This window comes from Triticum aestivum, chromosome 4A, assembly GCF_018294505.1.
Source record: "Triticum aestivum cultivar Chinese Spring chromosome 4A, IWGSC CS RefSeq v2.1, whole genome shotgun sequence".
NCBI classification, from domain to species: Eukaryota; Viridiplantae; Streptophyta; class Magnoliopsida; order Poales; family Poaceae; genus Triticum; species Triticum aestivum.
In genome coordinates this window covers 600008244-600030156 of record NC_057803.1, presented here as the reverse complement: position 1 = coordinate 600030156, position 21913 = coordinate 600008244, and the positions used below count along the sequence as shown (strand labels likewise).

The 21913-nt window shown below is 45.1% G+C and overlaps 1 protein-coding gene across 1 annotated transcript; it reads left to right on the top strand.

Annotated features, from left to right (window-relative positions):
• Positions 1 to 2323: 2323 nt before the first annotated feature.
• Positions 2324 to 19596, top strand: LOC123084001 (uncharacterized). Its single transcript, XM_044505826.1, has 8 exons — positions 2324 to 2476; positions 6825 to 6876; positions 16321 to 16346; positions 16696 to 16747; positions 17310 to 17380; positions 18178 to 18291; positions 18432 to 18542; positions 19549 to 19596. Exons 1-8 carry the CDS (start codon positions 2324 to 2326, stop codon positions 19594 to 19596), a joined length of 627 nt encoding a protein of 208 aa, XP_044361761.1.
• The last annotated feature ends 2317 nt before the right edge of the window (positions 19597 to 21913 follow it).

The following is a 21913-nucleotide window of genomic DNA, read 5'->3' as shown; positions in this document are numbered from 1 at the left end:
CCAAAGGTACATGTTGGGTTGACGTATTTCGAGATTAGGATTTGTCACTCCGATCGTCGGAGAGGTATCTCTGGGCCCTCTCGGTAATGCACATCACTTAAGCCTTGCAAGAAATGCAACTAATGAGTTAGTTGCGAGATGATGTATTACAGAACGAGTAAAGAGACTTGCCGGTAATGAAGGAGTCTATAGCTGATGATCGAATCTCGGGCAAGTAACATACTGATGACAAAGGGAACAACGTATGTTGTTATGCGGTCTGATCGATAAAGATCTTCGTAGAATATGTAGGAGCCAATATGGGCATCCAGGTCCCGCTATTGGTTATTGACCGGAGACATGTCTCGGTCATGTCTACATTGTTCTCGAACCCGTAGGGTCCGCACGCTTAAGGTTTTGATGACAGTTATATTATGAGTTTATACGTTTTGATGTACCGAAGGTTGTTCGGAGTCCCGGATGTGATCACGGACATGACGAGGAGTCTCGAAATGATCGAGACATAAAGATTGATATATTGGACGGCTATATTCGGACACCGGAAGTGTTCCGGGTGATTTCGGAGAAAACCGGAGAGCCGGAGGGTTACCGGAACCCCTCCGGGAGAAGTAATGGGCCATATGGGCCTTAGTGGAGAGAGAGAGGGGCAGCCAAAGGTGGGCCGCGCGCCTCCTCCCCCTGGTCCGAATTGGACTAGGAGAGGGGGGGCGGCGCCCCCTTTCCTTCTCCCTCCCCACTTCTTTCCCCCTCCTAGTAGGAGTCCTACTCCTACTAGGAGGAGGACTCCTCCTTGGCGCGCCATAGGGGCCGGCCGGCCTCCTCCTCTCTTGAACCTTTATATACGGAGGCAGGGGCACCCCAGAGACACACAAGTTGATCCACGTGATCATATTCTTAGTCGTGTGCGGCGCCCCCTGCCACCATAGTCCTCGATAATATTGTAGCGGTGCTTAGGCGAAGCCCTGCGACAGTAGTACATCAAGATCGTCACCACGCCGTCGTGCTGACGGAACTATTCCTCGACACTTTGCTGGATCGGAGTCCGGGGATGTCATCGAGCTGAACGTGTGCTAGAACTCGGAGGTGCCGTAGTTTCGGTGCTTGATCGGTCGGGTCGTGGAGACGTACGACTACATCAACCAAACGCTTCCGTTGCGATCTACAAGGGTATGTAGATCACACTCTCCCCTCTCGTTGCTATGCATCACCATGATCTTGCGTGTGCGTACGAAAATTTTGAAATTACTACGTTCCCCAACAGCAGCCACATAAACAAAATGGAATAGAGTAAACAAATCCTTCTCTCTATACGTTTTATTTCTATAGGAGCCTCGTGAGCACACAACAGTGGAGGGGAGGAGATGCAAAAGGAGGATGTCGAGGAGCGAGGCAAATTAAAAACAAAGGATCCTATGGGTGTGTTCTAGCCACGTCGGTTAGAATGTGGATGGAGCACTCATTGTACTAGCATGAATCAGGTAATTTTCATATCACCATCATATCATTATACTACATATTTCCAGTATATTGCTGCATTAAGGCGTTACTAAATCTTTGCCAAACGACATTGGAAAAAAACTTGAAGTTTGATAAATAAGATCTACATGTAGTGATAATAGGATGGGGATATTTAGAATGTGATGAAAAACTGCTACAGAGAGATGTGGGGTGAAGCGGTGAAGATGAGAGGTTCAGAGACAATATGATGTGCGGAAGGGAATGACATTGCATTATTTAAGCTGACATGAGCATGCACTTCTAAAAATAAGTTGTTTGATTATATATTTTATTGCTCCGTGGCAACGCACGGGCATGCAGCTAGTTTCTTGTAATATTATTAAAGCATCTATAGCCGGGCACCTCAAAACCAGCCCCAACTCTACGGGTGGATGGACCGGTCAAAAAAAAAAACCCCAACACAGACGGTCTTCTTAAACCAGACCCCAAATATCCAGATTGTTTGCCATCCCTCATATTCAGCACAAATCTGTGGTGGATATGAGGAGGCCAGGGTGCGTCTGGCACGTCAGCTCGGCCCACCGTGGCCCATAGAGACCCCACATAAAATCTCAATTCGGACGAACCCTAGACCTCAGTCTGCTCCAGTCCACTTCAGTCTCTCCGTTCTCTTGTCTTCCAATCCATTCCATGGGGAACGCCAAGAGCAGTGCGGCTCCGACGGCGACTCGGACGCGGATGCGCTCGCTCTCCGCATCGCACTGCAGCCGTGTGGCTGCATAGGTGCGGCAGCAGCGGCGACAACTCACGTTCCACCGTCACCCGGCGATGCAGTGTGGGCGACGTTACCAGGCCCCCTCGTCTAATGTGCAACACCGGTGGCAGCTTCGCCCGCTCTACTCCACTGCAGGTACGCCACCCCGCCCCTTCTCTGCCACCTCCGACGGGCGTCCACGGCTATCGCCGGGTGCTCGTGCCCTTACCGACGTCGGGGCGGTCGAGGACGCCCGAGTCAGAGGTGCGAGCAGCAACGAGTGAGGGAGAGGGCGGCGGCGAGAGGCGTTGGTGAGGTCCCGATGGATCCGGAGGACACGCTTCTAGCATCGGTCCTCCACCGCTCCCTGACAACAACGGAGGTGGATGCTCGGCGGCGGGTAAGGCGTTGGCGAGGCGCCGGTGGATCCCGAGGACACGCTCCTCGCGTCGTTCCTCCGCCACTCCCTGACGAGGGCGGAGACGGATGCGCAGCAATGGGTGCGGCGTGGGTGAGGCGTCAGGGAAGCGCGCTCTGGTGGATCCCGAGGACACGCTCGTCACGTTGGTCCTGCGCCGCTCCCTGGAAATGAGACTGATGCGCGACGACTCTGGCGCAAGAATGCCAAAGCGCTCCGGCTCGACATCGAGTTGTCGAAGCACGAGGCAACCGCACAATTTGCGGCGAAGGCGAAGGCGCACACCGAGGAGCAAGAGCGCTTGCTCAGGAGGTTATCCGCGTAGATCTCCTCGGACGATGAGGACCCTCCGATGGCTAACGCCTACACCGAGGGCCAAAGCAGCACCGTCGACCGCAAAAGGGGAAGGGGCCGGCGGTGATTTTCTGCGCACCTTGTGCCATAGGTGTACCTGGTCGACCGCCAATTTGAGCATAGAGTCAATTGATTTTCCTGGCCAATGGCGTCAAGGGGGAGAGATTTGGTCAATGGGCGGAAGTCGCAGACGCCATGTATATGTGCACGGATGGGTGCCTATGTAATTTGACTTCTCTACGGCGCAACACGGGACGGCTCGTTTCTTATTCTAAACACAGATACTTGTATGCACCCTGTTGATATTTGAGATTTGAAGTTAGGCACTCGATTGCACAGTGCACATGCATGCAGCTGCCTCTTTCTCTCTTGACTGGACACGCTCTCGCTTATCCCGCGCCGGCGTTTCCACCCGACTTGATCGACATCGGCATCGGCATCGGCCCCTCGACGCTCGGTATATATATAAGCTGGCGGGCTCTTGGTGGAGCTGCAGTCCACGCAGTCGACACACGCTTAGCTTAGCTACGTAGGCGCAGCAGCCGGAAGCTAGCTAGCAGGTCGAGAAGGCCGGCCGGAGGCAGCTGGGAGATGGCAGGGCACCACAGCCCCTCGGCGGCCTCGGCCCTGGGTGAAAAAGACAGGCTGGTGGAGTATCTCGTGGGATCAGTTCCCGGCGGCGGCCATGCCGCGACCTTGGGCGCTGTGCGGGACTTGTTCATCAAGTTCCGCCACCAACGAATCCCCTAGGCCTGGGTCCGCATCTACGAGTCAACCCCGGCTCGGCATGCAGCAGCAATGTGAGTAAACTCCACTGTTGATCTGTAGAGTGCTACTCATGCATGTATTATCACCAACTCTCGCCTGGCCGGCCTCTCGTGATCAACATGAATATGTGTGCGCGCGTATATTACGCAGCCGGCGGGCTGCTGACCCAGGATTGGGACGGAGACGCCGCGGCGGAGGGAGCCAAAGTGTTCTTCACGCTCATCAGCCCAAAGAGGGGCGGCGCCATTAGCAGGAAGGCACTGGGAGGCGGGACGTGGAAGAGCATCTCAGAATGGCCCTCGAGGTACGTACGTATGCTGTGCTTGCTCCATCGATCAATCGATCAATCGCATTTTGTTTTTGATTTGTTTCTGCGACTATATATTATGGTTGTTGCCCATCTTGTTCAAAAAATGTGCGCCCTTGAAACTCATATATGAACCCTTTTCTTAGGCTTCGGTGTAGGACTACGGCTTCGTTCGTTTTTTGTCGTTATATGTAAATTCATATTCATATGAACCCTTTCCTCAAGTTTAATTTCAACGGCAAGTGTGGTCAACTATCTCCAATGTGGAGTCGATGAGGAGGTGACCGACGTAGAAGGAGAAGAGAGGACAAGAAAAAAAAACAGGAGAATCAGGATCACATGGTCAACAGTAGATTAGTCTTTTTTATTATAGGAGATGGCCGTTGACGATCTCAATTCGTTTGTTCTAGATCTCCATTCGTTTGTTCTTTATTTTTTGCGAGAAAACTTTCAATCTATTCATCTTCTGTTATGGCAGTACAACGAACACTAGAAATAATAAAAATTATATCTAGATCCGTAGACCACCTAGCGACGACTACAATTACTGAAGCGAGTCGAAGGCGCGCCGCCGTCATCACCCCTCCCACGCCGGAGTCGGGCACAACTTGTTGTAGTAGACAGTCGGGAAGTCGTCGTGCTAAGGCCCCATAGGACCAGCGCACCAGAACAGCAACCGTCGTTGATGAAGAATAATGTAGATCGAAAGGATCCAACCTGAAGACGCACGAACATAGACGAACCACAACCAGATCCGAGCAAATCCACCGAGGATAGATCCGCCGGAGACACACCTCCACACGCCCACCAACAATGCTAGACGCACCACCGGAACGGGGACTAGATGGGGAGACCTTTATTCCATCTGCAGGGAGCCGCCGCCGTCTCGTCTTCCTGAGTAGGACACAAACCCTAACAAATCTTGAAAGAACGACTAACAACGGAGCCCTCCCGCCGGTCCTTGCCAGGATCCACCGCGCCCCCATAGAACAATACTCTATAAGATTAGTTTTTTAGGGGCACACCATAAGAGCAACTCTAGCAGACTCCGCATCCTTCCGGCCCGCAAAACATGTTTGCGGTTCGCGCGAAAACGCCTTTGCGGGCCGGCGCGGACGGCGTCGGCTTTGCGGCGTCTGATCTGGCGCAGCTCCTCCCGACCCACAAAATCTATATTTGCAATTTAAATTGATCTAGCATAATGTATTTCTTTTCTTTTGCAACAACATTAGATACAAAAGACAACACCAAATCTTTGCTAGAATAGCAAAATCAAAGAAAACAAGAACCACAAGTATGCATTTCAGAAGATTTCCAACTTCCATAACTGCTCCCACTAGTTGGACTAATATCTTCTCCATGCATTCGTTGTTGATTTGTGGATTCTTGATTTTGCATTCCTTTTTCTTCATCTTTGGTTCGAAAGAAGTAGACGTTGCTTCCCCTCTAGTTGCACATGCAGCCGCATCATTGCCTTCGATTCTACTAAGGAGTGCACCAACATCTATTAAGTTTTTTTCTATCAACAAATCAATGTATTGGCCTTCCCAAAACCAAAATGAGCATACATCGCCCTACACAAAAGAATAATCAAGCTCGAAGTGAGATACCACAATTGAACTAAAGAATGAGCTATGAAATGAGCTACCGCAAGTGCACGTACCCCGTTGTTTTCGCATTTGAAGAACACCCATCTGGGGTGCTTTGGCGTGCCCAAAGTGAGCCGCATCACTCTCCGCGTGCAGTCGTCGCACTCTATGAGCGGCATCGGCAAGCCACAAAGACGCTGCGCGAGCGCCGAGCCCGGTGGACGGCCGGACGAATCCATGCCCGCAAACCTTCGGCGGCGGCGGGCGGGCGAATCCGTACCTGCATGCGGCGATGCGCCCTTGCCTAGGCTGCGGGAGAGGCTCCCCGACCACTCCATCGCTTGGGGCAGCAACCGGCGGCCGGAAAAAGCCAAATCCGGCGGCCCGCGTTGAAGTGCCGCAGATCTGCAAATTCGGCGGCCCGCTGACGCAAGGGGGAAGGGAGGGGAGGCCTCTTGCATGTGGCGTCCTTCCGGCGTGCTCCTGCCGGCTGCTTTCGCCGGAATCTTGGGCGGCGGCTGGCGGCGGCGCGAGGAGGGAGAGGAGAGGTGGTTGGTGGAGGAAAGCGCGGGATGAAATGTCCCCCACCAACCGCTTCCGCTTATATGCAGGGCACCGCAGCCGCAAGGGGGAAACTCGCGTTTTCCCGGATTGGGGTCGGGATTTTGCCGTGCCCCGTAATTTTTTTTTGCGGGGCGAGATGCGGGGTCTGATCGGGCTGGGTTTTTCGCCCCGACCCGCATTTTGACGGTTATTTTACGGGTCAGGACGGGATGCGGGGTCTTCTAGGGTTGCTCTAAGGTTAGTCCTAGGTTTTTTTTGAGGGATAGGTTAGTCCTAAGTTGACCTTCTGGTGCCCTTAAACCTCGTCATAGCCCAGCTAGTGAACCCTCGCCTTCGGCCTGTTTCTTACGAGCCCAAGCGGCCCGTTTCATTTCCTCACGAGCCCAAGCCCAGCTTGTAAACCCTTCCGTCCCGCCTCTCGTCTCGTCCACACCCCTCTTCTTGCCTAGGGTCGCCGCCAGTGGCGGCGCCAAGTCATCCAACACAGAGAGCGCTCCGCCGCACCCCCGAACGCAAGAACTCGAGCGAACGCGGCGGCGGTGATGCAGTCCTTTTTCAGCAAGTCAGTGAAAACTATATATTAATCTTTCGTGTTTGTTTTTGTTTTTCTAGCCCCAAGTTGCTATCTGCCTGCTGCATCCGACCAAATATATCTCTACTCCTAATGGAGCAGTTGGTAGTCTCGCTTCCAGGTTTTTTTTCGTCCCACCACTTTCGTCTGGTTTTTTTCCGTAGGTTAACCGTCGTAGATTTTTTTCGTCGCCTCCCCCACTTCATCGCTTTACTTTCACTTCACCCTCTCACACAACAAAAAAAACTGAACGGACCAGAACTTTCCATACTGACGCAAATTATTTAGTAATGTCTTTATGTAAAAGAATCAATCACAATCAATCTTTAAAGATCAAATCTAAATTAATTAATCTTCATAACGTTTGTTTCGTTCCGAATCACGTCCATAACTTTCCTTCCTTATTTGGGCAGAAACTGTTTGGTAGCAGAGATTAGGAAGCTTCATATGAGTGTAGTAATAAAAAGTATTCTTTTTCTTGATGATTCATTTCCATGCATGATGATAGTAAATTAGGCCAACATTCACCACTATTTATCAACTCATCAATCGTATCCATTCCTACCAGTTTTAAGGGAATCTGCTCGCTATGTCTTTTTTAAGGGGATTCGCTCGCTAAGTCGTCGTCGCACGTTATTTTCACAAGCAATTCCCCTAAAAAAAGGCATGGGTATTGGTAGTTGAACGCCCGCTAGGTTTTCCGACTGTCCCATCCTCGCGCTGTGCCGCCGCCACCCGCCGAATTTTCAGCCGCCCGAGCCCGTTAACTTCGCCAGCCATCGGGTCGACTGCCCACGCCCCAAACCCCCATCCCCGAGCACTAGCTATCGCCGTGTTGCTGCCCCAAGCGCCACCGAGAACGAATCAAGCGTCGTCCCGACACCGCCGTTGCCGGCCCAGCACCTCCAGCCTTGCATGGACAGCTTCAATGTGCAGTCTCCCTTGCTGCCTCACCTTCTGCCAACGCATGCAGCGGCGGGGTTGGACGCGTGCGTGCTTGCTAGCTTGCTCTCCGTGCGTACGTACTTGCTCTGCGTGCGTCGCACCGGCCAATGCGCATGACGCGTGTGTGCCTGCTTTTCTGTATGTGTATGCCAGCGTGATGCGTGTGTGCGTTGTTGTGTGTGTATGATATAGATGGCCCGAGTGTGTGCATGTTGTGCTCTGCTCCCTGCTGATCTATGTGTTGGTGCTCCTGCTATATGTTCATGCCATACAAATAAAATTTCTATTAATCTTCTGACATGTTGAGTTGGTTCTCTTTGTCTTCTGAGGGGGTGAATGCAAAGCAGTCTATTAAGCCAGGCACTATTGCTAAGCTAAATTGACGAAAAAATATTGGTAGCCATAGTTGTAGTTTAAGTAGTAGCGAGTTGTCTGATATGTATAAAGAGCCCGTTGCAACTGAGCCCGTTGCTAAATTGACAAAAAAGGTTGCCAGTGTCACTTGATATGTATGAGAATATTAAATGTATTATTAACATGATTAATATTGAACTCTTAAAGTTAATGTGGCCCCGTTGCAACGCACGGGCGTTCTTCTAGTCTCTACTCCTAATGGAGCAGTTGGTAGTCTCGCTTCCAGGTTTTTTTTCGTCCCACCTACCATGGTTTTTTTTCGTCCCACCTACCATGGTTTTTTTTCAACCGGTTTTTTTCATCACACCATCCCCACCCCTACCCCACCCCATTCACCGCACGCAGTCAGGTTCCGTTTCCCCCCTTACGTCCCCGATTCATGCATGACAATCAATTCTTTCCAAACGCAATCATGCATGACAATCAATTCTTTCCAAACGCAATCAATTAACTTAAGGTAACCAGACACAATCAATTCAATAAAACGGAGCGATATCTCGGGCGATTTTCTTGCTCCCGATATATAATGGTGCTAGCCAATCTGTTAACAAATGAGAAGGAAACAATCACGTGTATGTAGGGAAGATAATCGTGGAGATTGCAGGGCAGTTAAGGCCGTGCGTCACATGCAGGAAGGATTTCCCGAGTTCAGCGAAAGAGAAGGAAATCTGAGTTGGTGAATAGTCTCCACGATTTATTTTCGTCTGGCTTTTTTTCGTCTGGTTTTTCTTCGTCCCACCTCCCACCACCACCCTCTCACCGGTTTTCCTCTTTTCTCGTCTAACCGGCAACACCCAATGTATTTATGGTAATCAATCACAATTAATCCACGTATGGTAAGGCTATAAACTCAGAAATCTCAAATATGATTATTATAGTAATAAATCCATCCAGGTATGGTAAGGTCATAACTCAGGAAATTTCGAATATGGTAATTATATGGCAATAAATCAATCCAGGTATGGTAAGGCTATAAATATAAAGGAAAACTATTCCTGTGAGACGTCTAATACATGGCTTTCGTCAGACCAGCATCTCACCAATCGTTTTGGAGCCATGCATCCAACAACGCCTGGCTGTACTATATAACCCCTCCGAATCATCCTCACATCCACCATCAAACCCTAATCAACTACCTCGCCACCCTCTCTGCCACACCTGCCATCTGGATCCTCCTCGCTTCAACCTCGCTCTTATCGCACCACCGCATCTACGTTCGACCAGCAAGTCCTCCGGCAAGAACGCACACACCATGTCGCCTTGATGGCTAAGCATGTGCATGTGTGCTTCATGCCCCCACAAACGCTCCTTGTGATCCGTTCGTCGCGCTGCATCCCCAATCTGGCCGGTGTGGCACTGTAATTTCACTGGTGTGCAGACCTTCGTTTTTTCTGCTACTCCTCGTCAGACATTTTGTAGTTGCTGCTTGAAGTGGTATGGTCGTGCTCTGCTCGTTGAAGCCTGTAATTGGGGCTGCATGCTATAGACTCATGAGGTCCCTTTTCAATGTGGCTACGTGGTAGCGATGCTCTCATGCGTGCTACGTCGGCTGTGCTCCAGCGGTCTTGCATTTGGCCGGGTTGAAGGATACCATATGTGTAGTAGCCACACGTGATTCAGATTTTGTTCACATTGGAAACAAATTTCCACCCTTTTGGAAGCATAATTTTCTTCGGTCAAAATGTATATGTAAAATTATTGGTATACTTTCTACTTGCAATTCAATTACCTATCAATGGTGTATCCAACATTGCTCTATTTTTCTTCCTACACATAAGAAAAATGCTTCTGTAATGTATGATGCAACTTCCACCAAATCGAGATGCTTCTACACCATTGAACAGAGTTTCGGTTACCATTTTTGTTCCGAAGCATCAAATGGTGAGCCATGAAGCTTTATTAAACATGTAAGGAAGCATGTGTCATTTTGTGTTTTTCATATCAAAGCATCAATGAAAGGGCAATGAAGCAACTAAATGCCACATGGAAGGATCGCCACATGGAATTTGTTAACAGCTTATGGTAATATTATTAGTGGCATCTGCATATTTTCAATACGTATTTGAGAACCTATTTGATGCTTCCTGATTTCTATCGCATGAAAAATGCTTCCTTTGAAACAACCGGGGAGCGATTTGTTACCAGAGATAATGCTTCCATTGAAACAACCGAGGAGCGATTTGTTACTAGAAATAAAACGTGATTTATAGGATTTATTGTATCCTACTAGAAATCAGGGATCAGTTTCCTAAAATGTTGGATGCGTCAACATTTGTAACTGTGCCCCTGATTAAGGAACATACTAATGCCCAAGCCACGTTTACAAGCCCATCACACGTATCGACATGAAATCCATCGTACAAGGAATCAGATTCCTAGCGCTTCTCTTAAACAAACTTAAATTACCCCAAAGGCCGGCCAGATTAACGTACACAGAAAAATCAACACCCTATGATCTATCATCCAATTTTTCCTCCACGGTCGGCCATCCTATTCAAGGCCCCTGATGCAATGTTCTGCCAGCAATCCATGCGCATGTCCTACCTAGCGATTGAACGGGATCAAAATCTCCCTAGCCAAACACCGGTTGCCGCTGCACTTACATACTCCGCCCACGACGCCGTCCCACTAGCGGCGGTGACGCTAGCGATCGTACCGAGACGTCGTGGGAGATGGAGCTCCAGGCCATCAAGGACTCCTACACTGGCGTGTCCAAGCCGCCTCCACGACGGAGCCAAACCGCCGTGCCTATTCGGACTCAAGAACATGGTGCGCCTCGCCGGTATGGATCATCTCGCCTCCCACTTGCCAAGGTATAGCAGCCCTCTTCTTTTCCCTTTTCCAAGAACACATCGATGCACTTTTAACCTCTATAATCCATCTACCTGATGTACTTGTGTGTCGCTCGCCGGGAAACAAACTACTTGGTGAATCCCTGATGCAAACAATTTTATTCAGTGCTAACTAGGAGCTATTGTCTGCATGTGCATCAGGTAATACAAGTAGTTGTACGGGGTTCATAAAGGAATCGAGCTTCTCATCTTTGACGATTAACGGATGAGGCACAGGGTACACATGACGGATCTACGAACTACAGCTGACAACACATGGACGGCCAAAGGCTGTTGCATCCGCCGACCAACCACTACCCTTAATCAAGCACAAGGTACCTAGAACAACTCCCAAACACTCAATTCTTTGTAAGATTTTCAGTAGAAGCCTGTTGCAAAGTCAGGAATTTAGTTTATTTAATTATTAGTCAATGTTTGCCACAAAAAAATTCAGATTTTTTTATTTTTTTATCATTTTCTAAATTTAACTATTCATGCTGAGATCATATGAGGTCAAACTAAGATGGGGGCTTTTGAACACTTTTTTCATGAATGCAAATGACATGCACATATAGGTGATGTTGTTCTGAACATTTTGATATCTTATTTGTATTTTTTGGAGTTAGTATGAATTCGTTATGAAATTTTCAAAGTTTCGGTCAAACGGTGAAAGGGCAAAAGTATAAGAGGATGGAACAAGCTGGACAGAAACGAGGGTTTTTTGAATTTTGGGGCAAATCAAACAGGTGTGACACAACTAAGGGCTCAAATGTAGTTGTCCCTAAAAAATATATATTAGACAAAATTAATGTTGAATACTAGAATATATATGCCCCTTTAGCAATGCACGGGCAACACACAACAAAGGTGAGGTGGGCGTCACCCGTTTCTAAAAGAAAGGGCTCCAGCTAGCGAGAAATATCCCGCTGCAGCCGGAAGCCGTGCGGGAAAGATAGGGTCCGACAGAAAAATGAGAAGGGTGTGTCATGGGATAGGTTTTTGTGTTCGGCCTGCGTATTGGAGATATATAGCATGGCCCATAGTCCGGACAATCACATTTCTCCCCACATATGATCTGGATTGGGGGATCTCCGACTGTCTAGATGGTTGAATTTTGAGGAGCCTCAAACACGCCATAATGTATGAGGGAGAAATAAGCTTCGACCTTAGAGGTGACCTTAATCATTTGTTTGATTCATTTATGTATGCATTATAGCCCGTAGCAACGCACGGGTGTTCTACTAGTCTACTCCTAATGGACGAGTTGGTTGAATAGTCCCGGTTTATTTTCGTCTGGTTTATTTTCGTCTGGTTTATTTTCGTCTCACCTCCCACCACCCCTCCCATGCTAAAACCGAATCGCGTCTGATACTCCTTCCATTTATTCGTAATGTATTTATATGAAAAAATCAATTACGATTAATCTATAATCAATCTCTGAAAAATCAAATCTAAATTAATCAACTATACCATAAGTTCCTCAATCACACGTAAAAAGATTCTTCGGTACACACGTAAAAAGGGAAGAAAAGAAAAAGGAAACATATGCATGGACATCAATCCCCTTCATCTCTCCCGCTCTCTTTCCTTTCCTGGGATGTAGCCGCCGATTTTCTCCCTTGCTCATGTTCTCCTTAAAGAGGTGGACATTGAGAGGCAACGAGCGTGTTAGGCCTCAGATCGCGGATCCTCCTGACCTTGCAGTCCTTTTCCGATGGCGTCCCTGCATAATCCAACGCCCTCCTCCTCCCAGTGCCGCACCTGCGCCATTGGAGGTTGTGTGCGAGCTGTCCGCCGTCCCCGAGTATCTTCAACAGGTTGTGCGCTGCTCCCAGATAACACAATTCGTGGAAGAGTTATAGAGAAGTGAGGGTTGGGGAGAACTGGCGTCGCGCCGTCGCCTATCTGCTGGATAACATGCAGCACGGCCATGCCATCGAGCCACCATAGTCGCTCCTTCCAGTAGGCAATGAGGTTTGGTCGAGGGCAGGGGTAACAGTTGTGCGTGCTTGCTTGCTGTTATTCTCGAGGTGGATAGGTCATGCCATGAGCCCTCCTCCACGCATGGCGTAGCTTCCTCCGATCTTGCCCGTCCTCGAATCCCTGTTGGCAGGTGATGCTGCTTCCTTACCTCAACGAGTCAAAACTGAAGGCATCCACTTCTTGTGGTAAGAACCGATCTCATGTATTGCCATTTTTATAAGTTTCTTGATGCAAATCATAGCAAGAATATTGTGTTCTTCCTATTTGTTTGATTAGTTCCAAAATAGAAGCAATTCTATCGTGACGATTTCAAATGTTTCTTGTAGAAATTTAGCATAGTACTAAAGCAACTGAATTATCATTTTATCACAACCGCGGGCTAATTCTGAAATAAAAGCAATGGTGAATTTTTTCATTAAACTGTAATCAATAAAATGCCATTTTGTATATTATTGAACTATTGGGTATGCTAATCTTTGGGTTCATTGGATGTGAATAATGGACCTGGTATGATTGGTGCTTGTACAATTACGTAATAGGAGTAGCAGCATTATACATCTTTCGAGTTACAGTAGGTTACCAGTGGCAGTTGCGGCTATGGATGTTTCACAATTGTGTGTACTGTAGGCGTACGTGGATTAGGAGAACAGTGTGAGCCAATGGATTTTTCCATGTCTGCCTCTACGGCAAGCCCTTGAGTGTATTTTATTTATATCTCAAAAACATGACAGTTTCAAGAATATATACGAGTCAGCTATCTTGTGCCCTTTTGTCCATTTTTACTTAAATACTATGAGGCGACTACTTATTGTTATTCTTGCCATTGAAGATCTAGGTAAAAAAATTAATGAACCTGAAATATCGGCAAAACAACAAGTATTGTTAACCAAGGAAAATAAGTCATGATAAAGACGAGATACGTTTTGACCAGAAAAGCCCGTGCTCGATTATTTCGAGCACAGGCTTCTTCGGTAAAGACTCAATTTTTTAATCGATGTATGTCTAATTCTAAGTCTTCTTTGAGATGTACATGATGAAAGAGAAGTACTATTTAGATAGAAATTGGTGTGTCTAATGCCTGTGCCAAGTGTTGTCGAGGAAGATAGTAAACTCATTGAGGATGATCATTGGGGTTATTGCGAAGCTGACTGTTTGGTGGAGTAGTCTCGCGACATGGAGGACAAGCCATGAGACATGAAATAACTGGTAAACTGAAGGATTCCCCGCGCATTGCAGCGGCAAATTTAACATTGACTTGGAAAGATATGATTCTTCTACGAAATTGTATTTTCTGATAGTTGCTCTGAGTGACACATTTCAAAGCACAAGAGTCAATTTGTGGCATCTTCTCAATTTAGTCTCATGAAAGTGAAACTGCATCGTACATTTATATCTCATTTAGGGGATTTAAGAATTACATTGTGACTTCCACTGAGGAGGGCAGTTGTTTCCAAGTAGGCTACAGTGCGACTTAGAATAGAACAACACAATAATTAACCGAGGATAATGAAAGGAAGTTACCTGGTAATTTCCCCGATCAATTCATACAAAAAGAGTAGTCTAAATCATGCAAAACAAAATAAACGCCAGTTTTTAGAAAATCAAGGCATATAAAAATTATAAGTCTCATGATAAAGGCCATAGTAAAATAGTAGAATCTGAATGTGTAACACACCACTTCGAGAGATAAATGCACATGAAAAGGAGATTTATATCTCATGAGCCAAAAAAAGACTAAATTTGACACCCTTGTCTCCGAATATCACATACCTGCACGAAATAGGTCAGGTAGAGAAAGGTTAGAGGAAACAATCGAATTATGAGCCAACAAATACAGTAAACTGCATTGCTATAATACCACTTGACTTGTTGTACATCTAAAAATTAGAAAATTGAGAAATAGAAATGGGTCAGTACATTTGGAGAGATATCTTGGTCTATCTTATTTCTTTGTATGACACTGATAGCAATATTCCTACAATTAAAAAATGGAGAAATAAACATAGGTTAATGCTGATAAATTTTGCTTTCTTAGTGGGCATGACGATGAGCTTAACAAGTAAGTACATAATAAAGATAATAGGTGCAGGATAAGCATAATATAACATGAGAGGACTGAACTAAAAGTAATTTCTTAAAAATCAAAAGCAGAAACGAATAAGCCAAAACTTAATTAAGAAAAGAATGATAAAAAACATTCGGAGTTGTTGAATTGGTACTATAAGCCATGATATTTTTTAGCGCTCATCCTTGTAAGGAATGAAGTGAATGATCATCCATGATTAGGAGCGAATCTGCTGGAGAAAATGAGGTGGGGAAGGAAGCGAATCACGGTGAGATGGTTGTGCCTCGCGAGGTAGATTTTCCCACGGGAGAAAGATTGGTTGTTATGTTTTTTAGGGTTGGAAAGGAAATGATCCATTGCAAACGGGAGTGGTGATGTGGCAACTATGCTGAGGTGGACAGGGTGCATGTTAAGATAAATAGATAGTGGGGATGAGTCTCATAGGTATACTAGATTTGTACAATCACTTCCATTTTTTCGTCCCATCAAGTCAAACAAAGAAATAAGATAGACCAAGATCAAATTCACTACTTACATTGAATGAAGGAACAATACATCGTGCACATGCATTAGACAGAGTGAACTAGAAAGGATAACTGGATCTATACAATCACTTTCGTTTTTTCTAGGAACATTGGATGTAATTGATTTGGTAAAGAAAATGACAAGGGACTATTCTATGATTGATGTATGGTAAATGTGCGATGAAGTGTGTGTCTGAATCAAGTATCATCCGCTTAATCTTTGATTTATCGGTTTTGCTAAATCTCATGGGCATGAATTATTTTGTTGCGTGAGCAACTTTATGCTTTGCACAAGGCCGAAGATGTGGACGACATGAGAAGCGCCGACCACGGCGAGGGCGAGCCGGTGATAGCTGGCGGGAGTGGTTGGATGCAGGCGGTTAGGCCTGGGTAGGCCACAACGGAGGAGAAATCGTCGCAGGTGAGGAGTAAGAAGATGAACATGTGGGGGCTGTGCTCCTAACCATGGGATATTTGATGGCAAAAAATAGTGATTGACGCGAAGAATTTTTCAGGCACCTAACGTTAGGTGCCCTTTAATTTATTTACAATCATTTGCCCGTAGCAAAGCACGGGCATTTAACTAGTCTGTATAGCATTCGGGATTTGAGCAGTAGCGGACCTAGCCCAATGGGCCAGGGTGGGCCAACAATAGAAGTGTTCATAAAAAATATTTTTTCTTAATATTTTTTACCTTTTTTCCTATGCTATAAAGCTATTCCAAAAATGCCAGGGTGGGCCGTGGCCCACCCTGTCCACCCTCTACCTCCGCCACTGGATTTGAGGGTGTACATCCGCCAGGTAAATACTTTCTATTTCCAGTTTTGGTCTTCACCTGTGGGAGCTACTTTCAATGTTCGCTCTACAAGCTAATTAGCTACTCCCCCCATTTCTAAATATAAGTCTTTTTAGACATTTCAATACAAACTACATGCGGATGTATATAGACATATTTTAGAGTGTGGATTCACTCATTTTACTCCGTATGTAGTTTTTTATTGAAATCTCTAAAAAGATTTGTATTTAGGAACGGAGGGAGTAGATTCATGCAGTTGCTGAAAAACAAAACAAAACAAAACTGATTCCACTATGTTTTGCTAGAAACGAATGAGCCCAACAACATCACTATGAGGTTGCTCTCTTCTTTCAGGGATGGTTCCCGGGAGGAACTCAAGCAAACCTGGGCGCGGAGCAATATCAAGGTATTCATAAATCATGATTGATGCCCAATGCCTTCGACAGTTTAACTAAAACAGGCACCATCTGTACTTTTATCAAAACATAACGATCTTTGATCTGGGTACATAGAAAAAACCCTGATTTCATATATCTACGTCCGTACATTAGTCATGCCATATGAAAAAAAGTGGTAGATTGATCTGTTATTTTGTTCTATTACTTAGTATTTCTGTACTTGTACATCTTATTTCTGCACATAAATTTAAAACCCCACAGCTGATATTATCCTCAATTTATACACTATTTGATGAATTAATAAGGTAAGATCTCATAAGGTAAGAACTCATAAGTCCAGAACTCTAGATATATACCAGGGACATCTACTGTCAGAACACATGATTGAACATAGATCAATCACTGCAGAATGATATTTGAACTAAGCGTTTATCAGTCATAAGATAGACATATTGTTTTTCTCTGTCCTCCTATGGGCTATATGTAATAGCTCCAATTCTCTGCGCTGTGGCATATTAAATCGCATTGGTCTTACACTGGCAAAAGTTTTACATGCTACCTTGCTTGCAGATCCCGATGTTTCTGGATCCGTGAGTGGTTCACGTGCTGATTACACCACTATTCCGTTTTATAGCAGTGAGGTAATTAAGCTTTCCATGCACAAAGTGGAACAAGTTACTCCCAAATTTAGATTTCTTGTACAACCCCTATGCTTGCCTAAATGTGACAACTCAAGTTCTATTATCTCTAGTAAGAAGACATAGAAGATGTTTTATTAAGTCAATTTTTGTTCTTACGTACTCCCTCCGTCCCACAATGAAAGATGTTTTTACAAGCTAACATCTTTCATTGTGGGACGGAGGGAGAGTACTTGTCATTTGCTTACTGGTATTGGAGTTAGAATGGTATACTTAATTGGGAAATCATTTTGAAAACTAAGGCATCGAGTCCTTCACTATTCTGGGTGTACTGAGGTAAACAACATGCACTTCAGATGAGATGGGAGAATTAGGCTATTAGAACTCAGGATTAGCCTACAGATAGGTTTTATGCACAGCACAGCCTGTATATGAGATATTTTACATATTGTATGATACCTGTAAATATTGATAAGTGGTACTCCCTCCGTCCCAAAATAAGTGACTCAATTTTATACTAACTTTGTAGTATAAAGTTGAGTCACTTATTTTGGGACGGAGGGAGTATATCTCAGCACCATGCATAATTAATTGCAATACTACAGAATCTACTAGACAATTCTGGACCCTCGAATTTGGATCTGGCGGCCGATATAGTCTGACTTCTCCCATGTTGTTTTTGTTATATAGAACACTTGTTTGGAGCGAATTTAGCGTACATTATCTGGAACTTCAGTTTTTGTCTGTTGATAATTGGCTTACAGCTGCATTTCGGAACATAACAATATGACTTTGAACACACTATTTATGGCCAGCAATCGATTTATTCCTCCGGGGATGCTCCGCCACCTCATGATGCATCTCTGGATGCTATTTCTCGCCACCTGTTTTCAGAAAGCAACTCAACGCTAGAGGTACTATACAATTAATATTCATCCTCGGTCTTGTTGCGTCACCACATTTTATTTTATTTTTCAATTGATCTAGGATTTCCATGTTTTAGTTGCCACATATATTGCAAGTAAACTGATCTTATATTTCCTTTTGCTTGCAGTTTGATGGACAGTATTCTCATGCTGATCAAATATCAATCCAGAATGACTACTACTATACCTTGATTGGGAATTATAACATGCATGCTATAACTCCAACCCAGGATAGCATGGTACGCTTCTTTACTGTTGAAATAAGTGGTAACGTAGACCAACAACATTGCTTTTTCAAAATGTCAAGTAGTTTGGACCTGAATACAAATAAGAAAAAGATGATCCTTCCGTGTTCTGTTCTCTTTGGCTAAAATGACAAGTAATTTGCACCTTTCGCCTGTTTTGGAATATTATTGTTACGCAGTTGAATCCATAGGGTTTTATTCCGTTGGATTGTTCATGGATACCCTTGATCAAAGTAATGAGACCATCATAATTTCTGTGAATTGTATTCCTACACCCCTTTTCCCGTAGGATTCTACACACCACAGAATCTTGCCATTGTTGTCAAGTGGTGTTCACCTGCACGTGCTACCTTCAATGTTTGTTCCAGAAGCCAATTAACTACATTGATTCGTATGAGCACACAGTACTAAGCCTACTGATAGGTTTTTCCACAGCACTACCATTGTTAATATATATGTACATATGGGATATTGCGCATACCGTTATAAGGTTACCGTAAATATTGGTTAGTGGTATATCTGCACCCCGTGCATAACTAATAATTGGAATACTACAGAATGCACTAGACAATTTTGGACCCTCTGGTTTGGATCTGGCAGCTGATATAGTGTGACTTCTCATATTATGTTATTGTTACACAGAACACTTTTTTGAAGCTATAGCATAGATATCTCGGAACTTAAATATCCGCCTGTTGATAATCTGCGTACATCTGCATTTCGCAACATAACAACTTGACTTAATATGCATCGTCAGTTCCCAAGGTACTACAGTTTATATGCATCGTCAGTCTTGCTGCATCACCGCATGCTTGTTTTTCTGTCAGTGGCATAGATTAAGTGGACTGACTCGAGTATATGCAGTCTTAATTTTGCCGCCGTCTAGTATTTTGGTATTTTTACTATCCTAGCAAAACAAGAAGAGAAGTTTGTAGGGTCGTGTTTTAGTCCCACACATATGTTGAAATCGAGCTGACCTTATGTTCCCTTTTTTTTGCAGCCTTATGCACAGCATTCTCAGGTTGATGAGACGTCAGCCCAGGATTGAAAGATGCCATATGGGCAGCGCTGTACATATTATTTTCTTGTACAGTTTCTAATTGTGAACTCTTGAATAATCTTGTCCCGTTCGTTGGACAATGCTGTATTTTTAAGAGTTTTGGTAGGCATGTATGTGTTTGGTATAAAATCGGTGAAGGGTGCATGTAGTGTATGACATCGACCTGAATTAGTCAATGGAGAAAAATCTTCAAACTGAAGAAGATGAGCTGAAGCTTGCAAAGCCAAGTGATTGTGCGGGACTGAACTGAAGCCAAGACAGCAGCAAGCAAGCACTGACAAAGTATGGACTGAATATAGCTAACACGGCTGAGAGCCGAAAGTCATCAGGCACGATGCTCAATGCCGGAGGTCAATTGTAATTTTTATGTAATATAATTTGCCCGTGTGTTGCAATAGGTTCAAATATTTTAGTATTTTAGCATGTGATTCACCGGTCCATATTAATGTTTTTTTTTGAGCATCAATACAGACACAAGCGCTCATATACACGCGCATACACTCACCCATATGAACGCACACACGCACACCCTACCCCTATGAGCACCTCCGAGAGACTGAGCCGGCAGCACCTCCGAGAGACTGAGCCGGCATATCATCTTGAGATTTACGAAGTCACCGTAGGCGCCTCGTCGTCGACGGGAACGTCTCCTCCCACTGAAAGCGCATCGCCGGAAATCCTGAAATAAATTCAGGAATAATGCGAGCATCAGGATTTGAACCTGGTGGGTTGAGGATACCACTGTCCACCTAACCAACTCAACCACATGTTGATTCACCGGTTCATATTAATGTTATTGTGTGAATAAATGTTTATCAAATCCTGCCTGATTTGTCTGCCCATATTTCAGGATTTTATTTTGTAATCACTTATTACATAGTACTTACCAAAGAAAACGTAAGTTTATTCGGTAAGATAATAAAAAAATAGGACAGTTAAGGCGGGTTTGAAGGAATAATGCTTAGTAGAAGAATGGAAGGTTGAACGAAGCACTGAATAATGCTTAGTAGAGATTCGCTTGGGCTGAGGGCCATGCCAGACCAACTGTATGTGTTTCTGCTCTGCATTTGATCTCCTACCTCGTCGTGATGGTCGTCATTTGATCTCCTACCTCGACCGAGTAGCTCATCAACCGAGTTATTTTACAGTACATCAAACGTTTTTATATTATGAGAGGTAGGGAGTAGTATTTCTTTTTTTTTGAGGGAAAATGGAGTTTTATATATTACTTGTATCCGGAGTACAATTTTTCAAGATTACATCAGTTATACTACATGGCACACTGCTCATCATAAAAAAACTGCCATTAGATCTAGCGTAAGCAGCAAGTTTATGTGCAGTCATGTTGCTCTCTCTTCCAATCTTTGTCACTCTCCAGGATGGGGAATTCTTCAACAATTCCAAAGAATCGTTATAAGTAGCCCACTATTTTGGCCTGATCACAGACTTTGCATTGAGGGCCTCCACAACAGCCGCACAGTCTGTCTCGAAAATCGTCGGACCAACATATATTTTTTCCAAAGTTTGCATGCCTAAAAGCATCGCCTGCCCTTCAGCCTCTTCGACATCACTGCACTCAGGAAGGGTCCAGCCCGCACTAAACAAGACCTCGCCGTCGCTGTTTCTTGCAATGACCCCAGCCGCTGCCAAACTCGAAGTAGCAATGAAAGATGCATCAGAATTTATCTTCATAACGCCAACAGGGGCCTGGTCCAATTGGAAGCATGGGCACTAACTTCAGATTTCGCTCTAGGAATTGCAGCCACAGGAGTTTTGCCCTTCAAGTCATGGGCAGAATTAATGTCTCCGTTAAGGCAGTACCAATAATTAGACAAGAAGATGACAGATTCGGCAACGGAAGCAGTACCTTTATGATGCACTATATCATCACGTAAGTACCAGGCTCTCCATAACAACAACAAGATTCTCTCTTTGGAGGTGTTATCACATTGGCTAAGTAACATCAGCAACCAATCGGGTCCTGAACGATCGAAGCATTCTTCTTTTGGCAAAGGCCAGACTTTCCTCATAGCTTCTCTGATAGCTCTAGCTTTAGTACAGCGAACAGTAGCATGGTATGCATCCTCAGGCTCCCTACCACAAATATTGCAAATACTATCGTGTTCCAAAGTCCGCTTCAATTTGTTTTCTTTTGTTGGTAAGGAATCAGTAGCAGTTCTCCAAGCAAAAATTCTGATCTTGTGGGGGATGTGTGCTTTCCATATGAGGTTCCAAAGAGACACTCTTCCATTGCCGTGGCTATGTGATAATTTTTCCCAGCCTGTAGAATTTTTCAGGTTCAGCC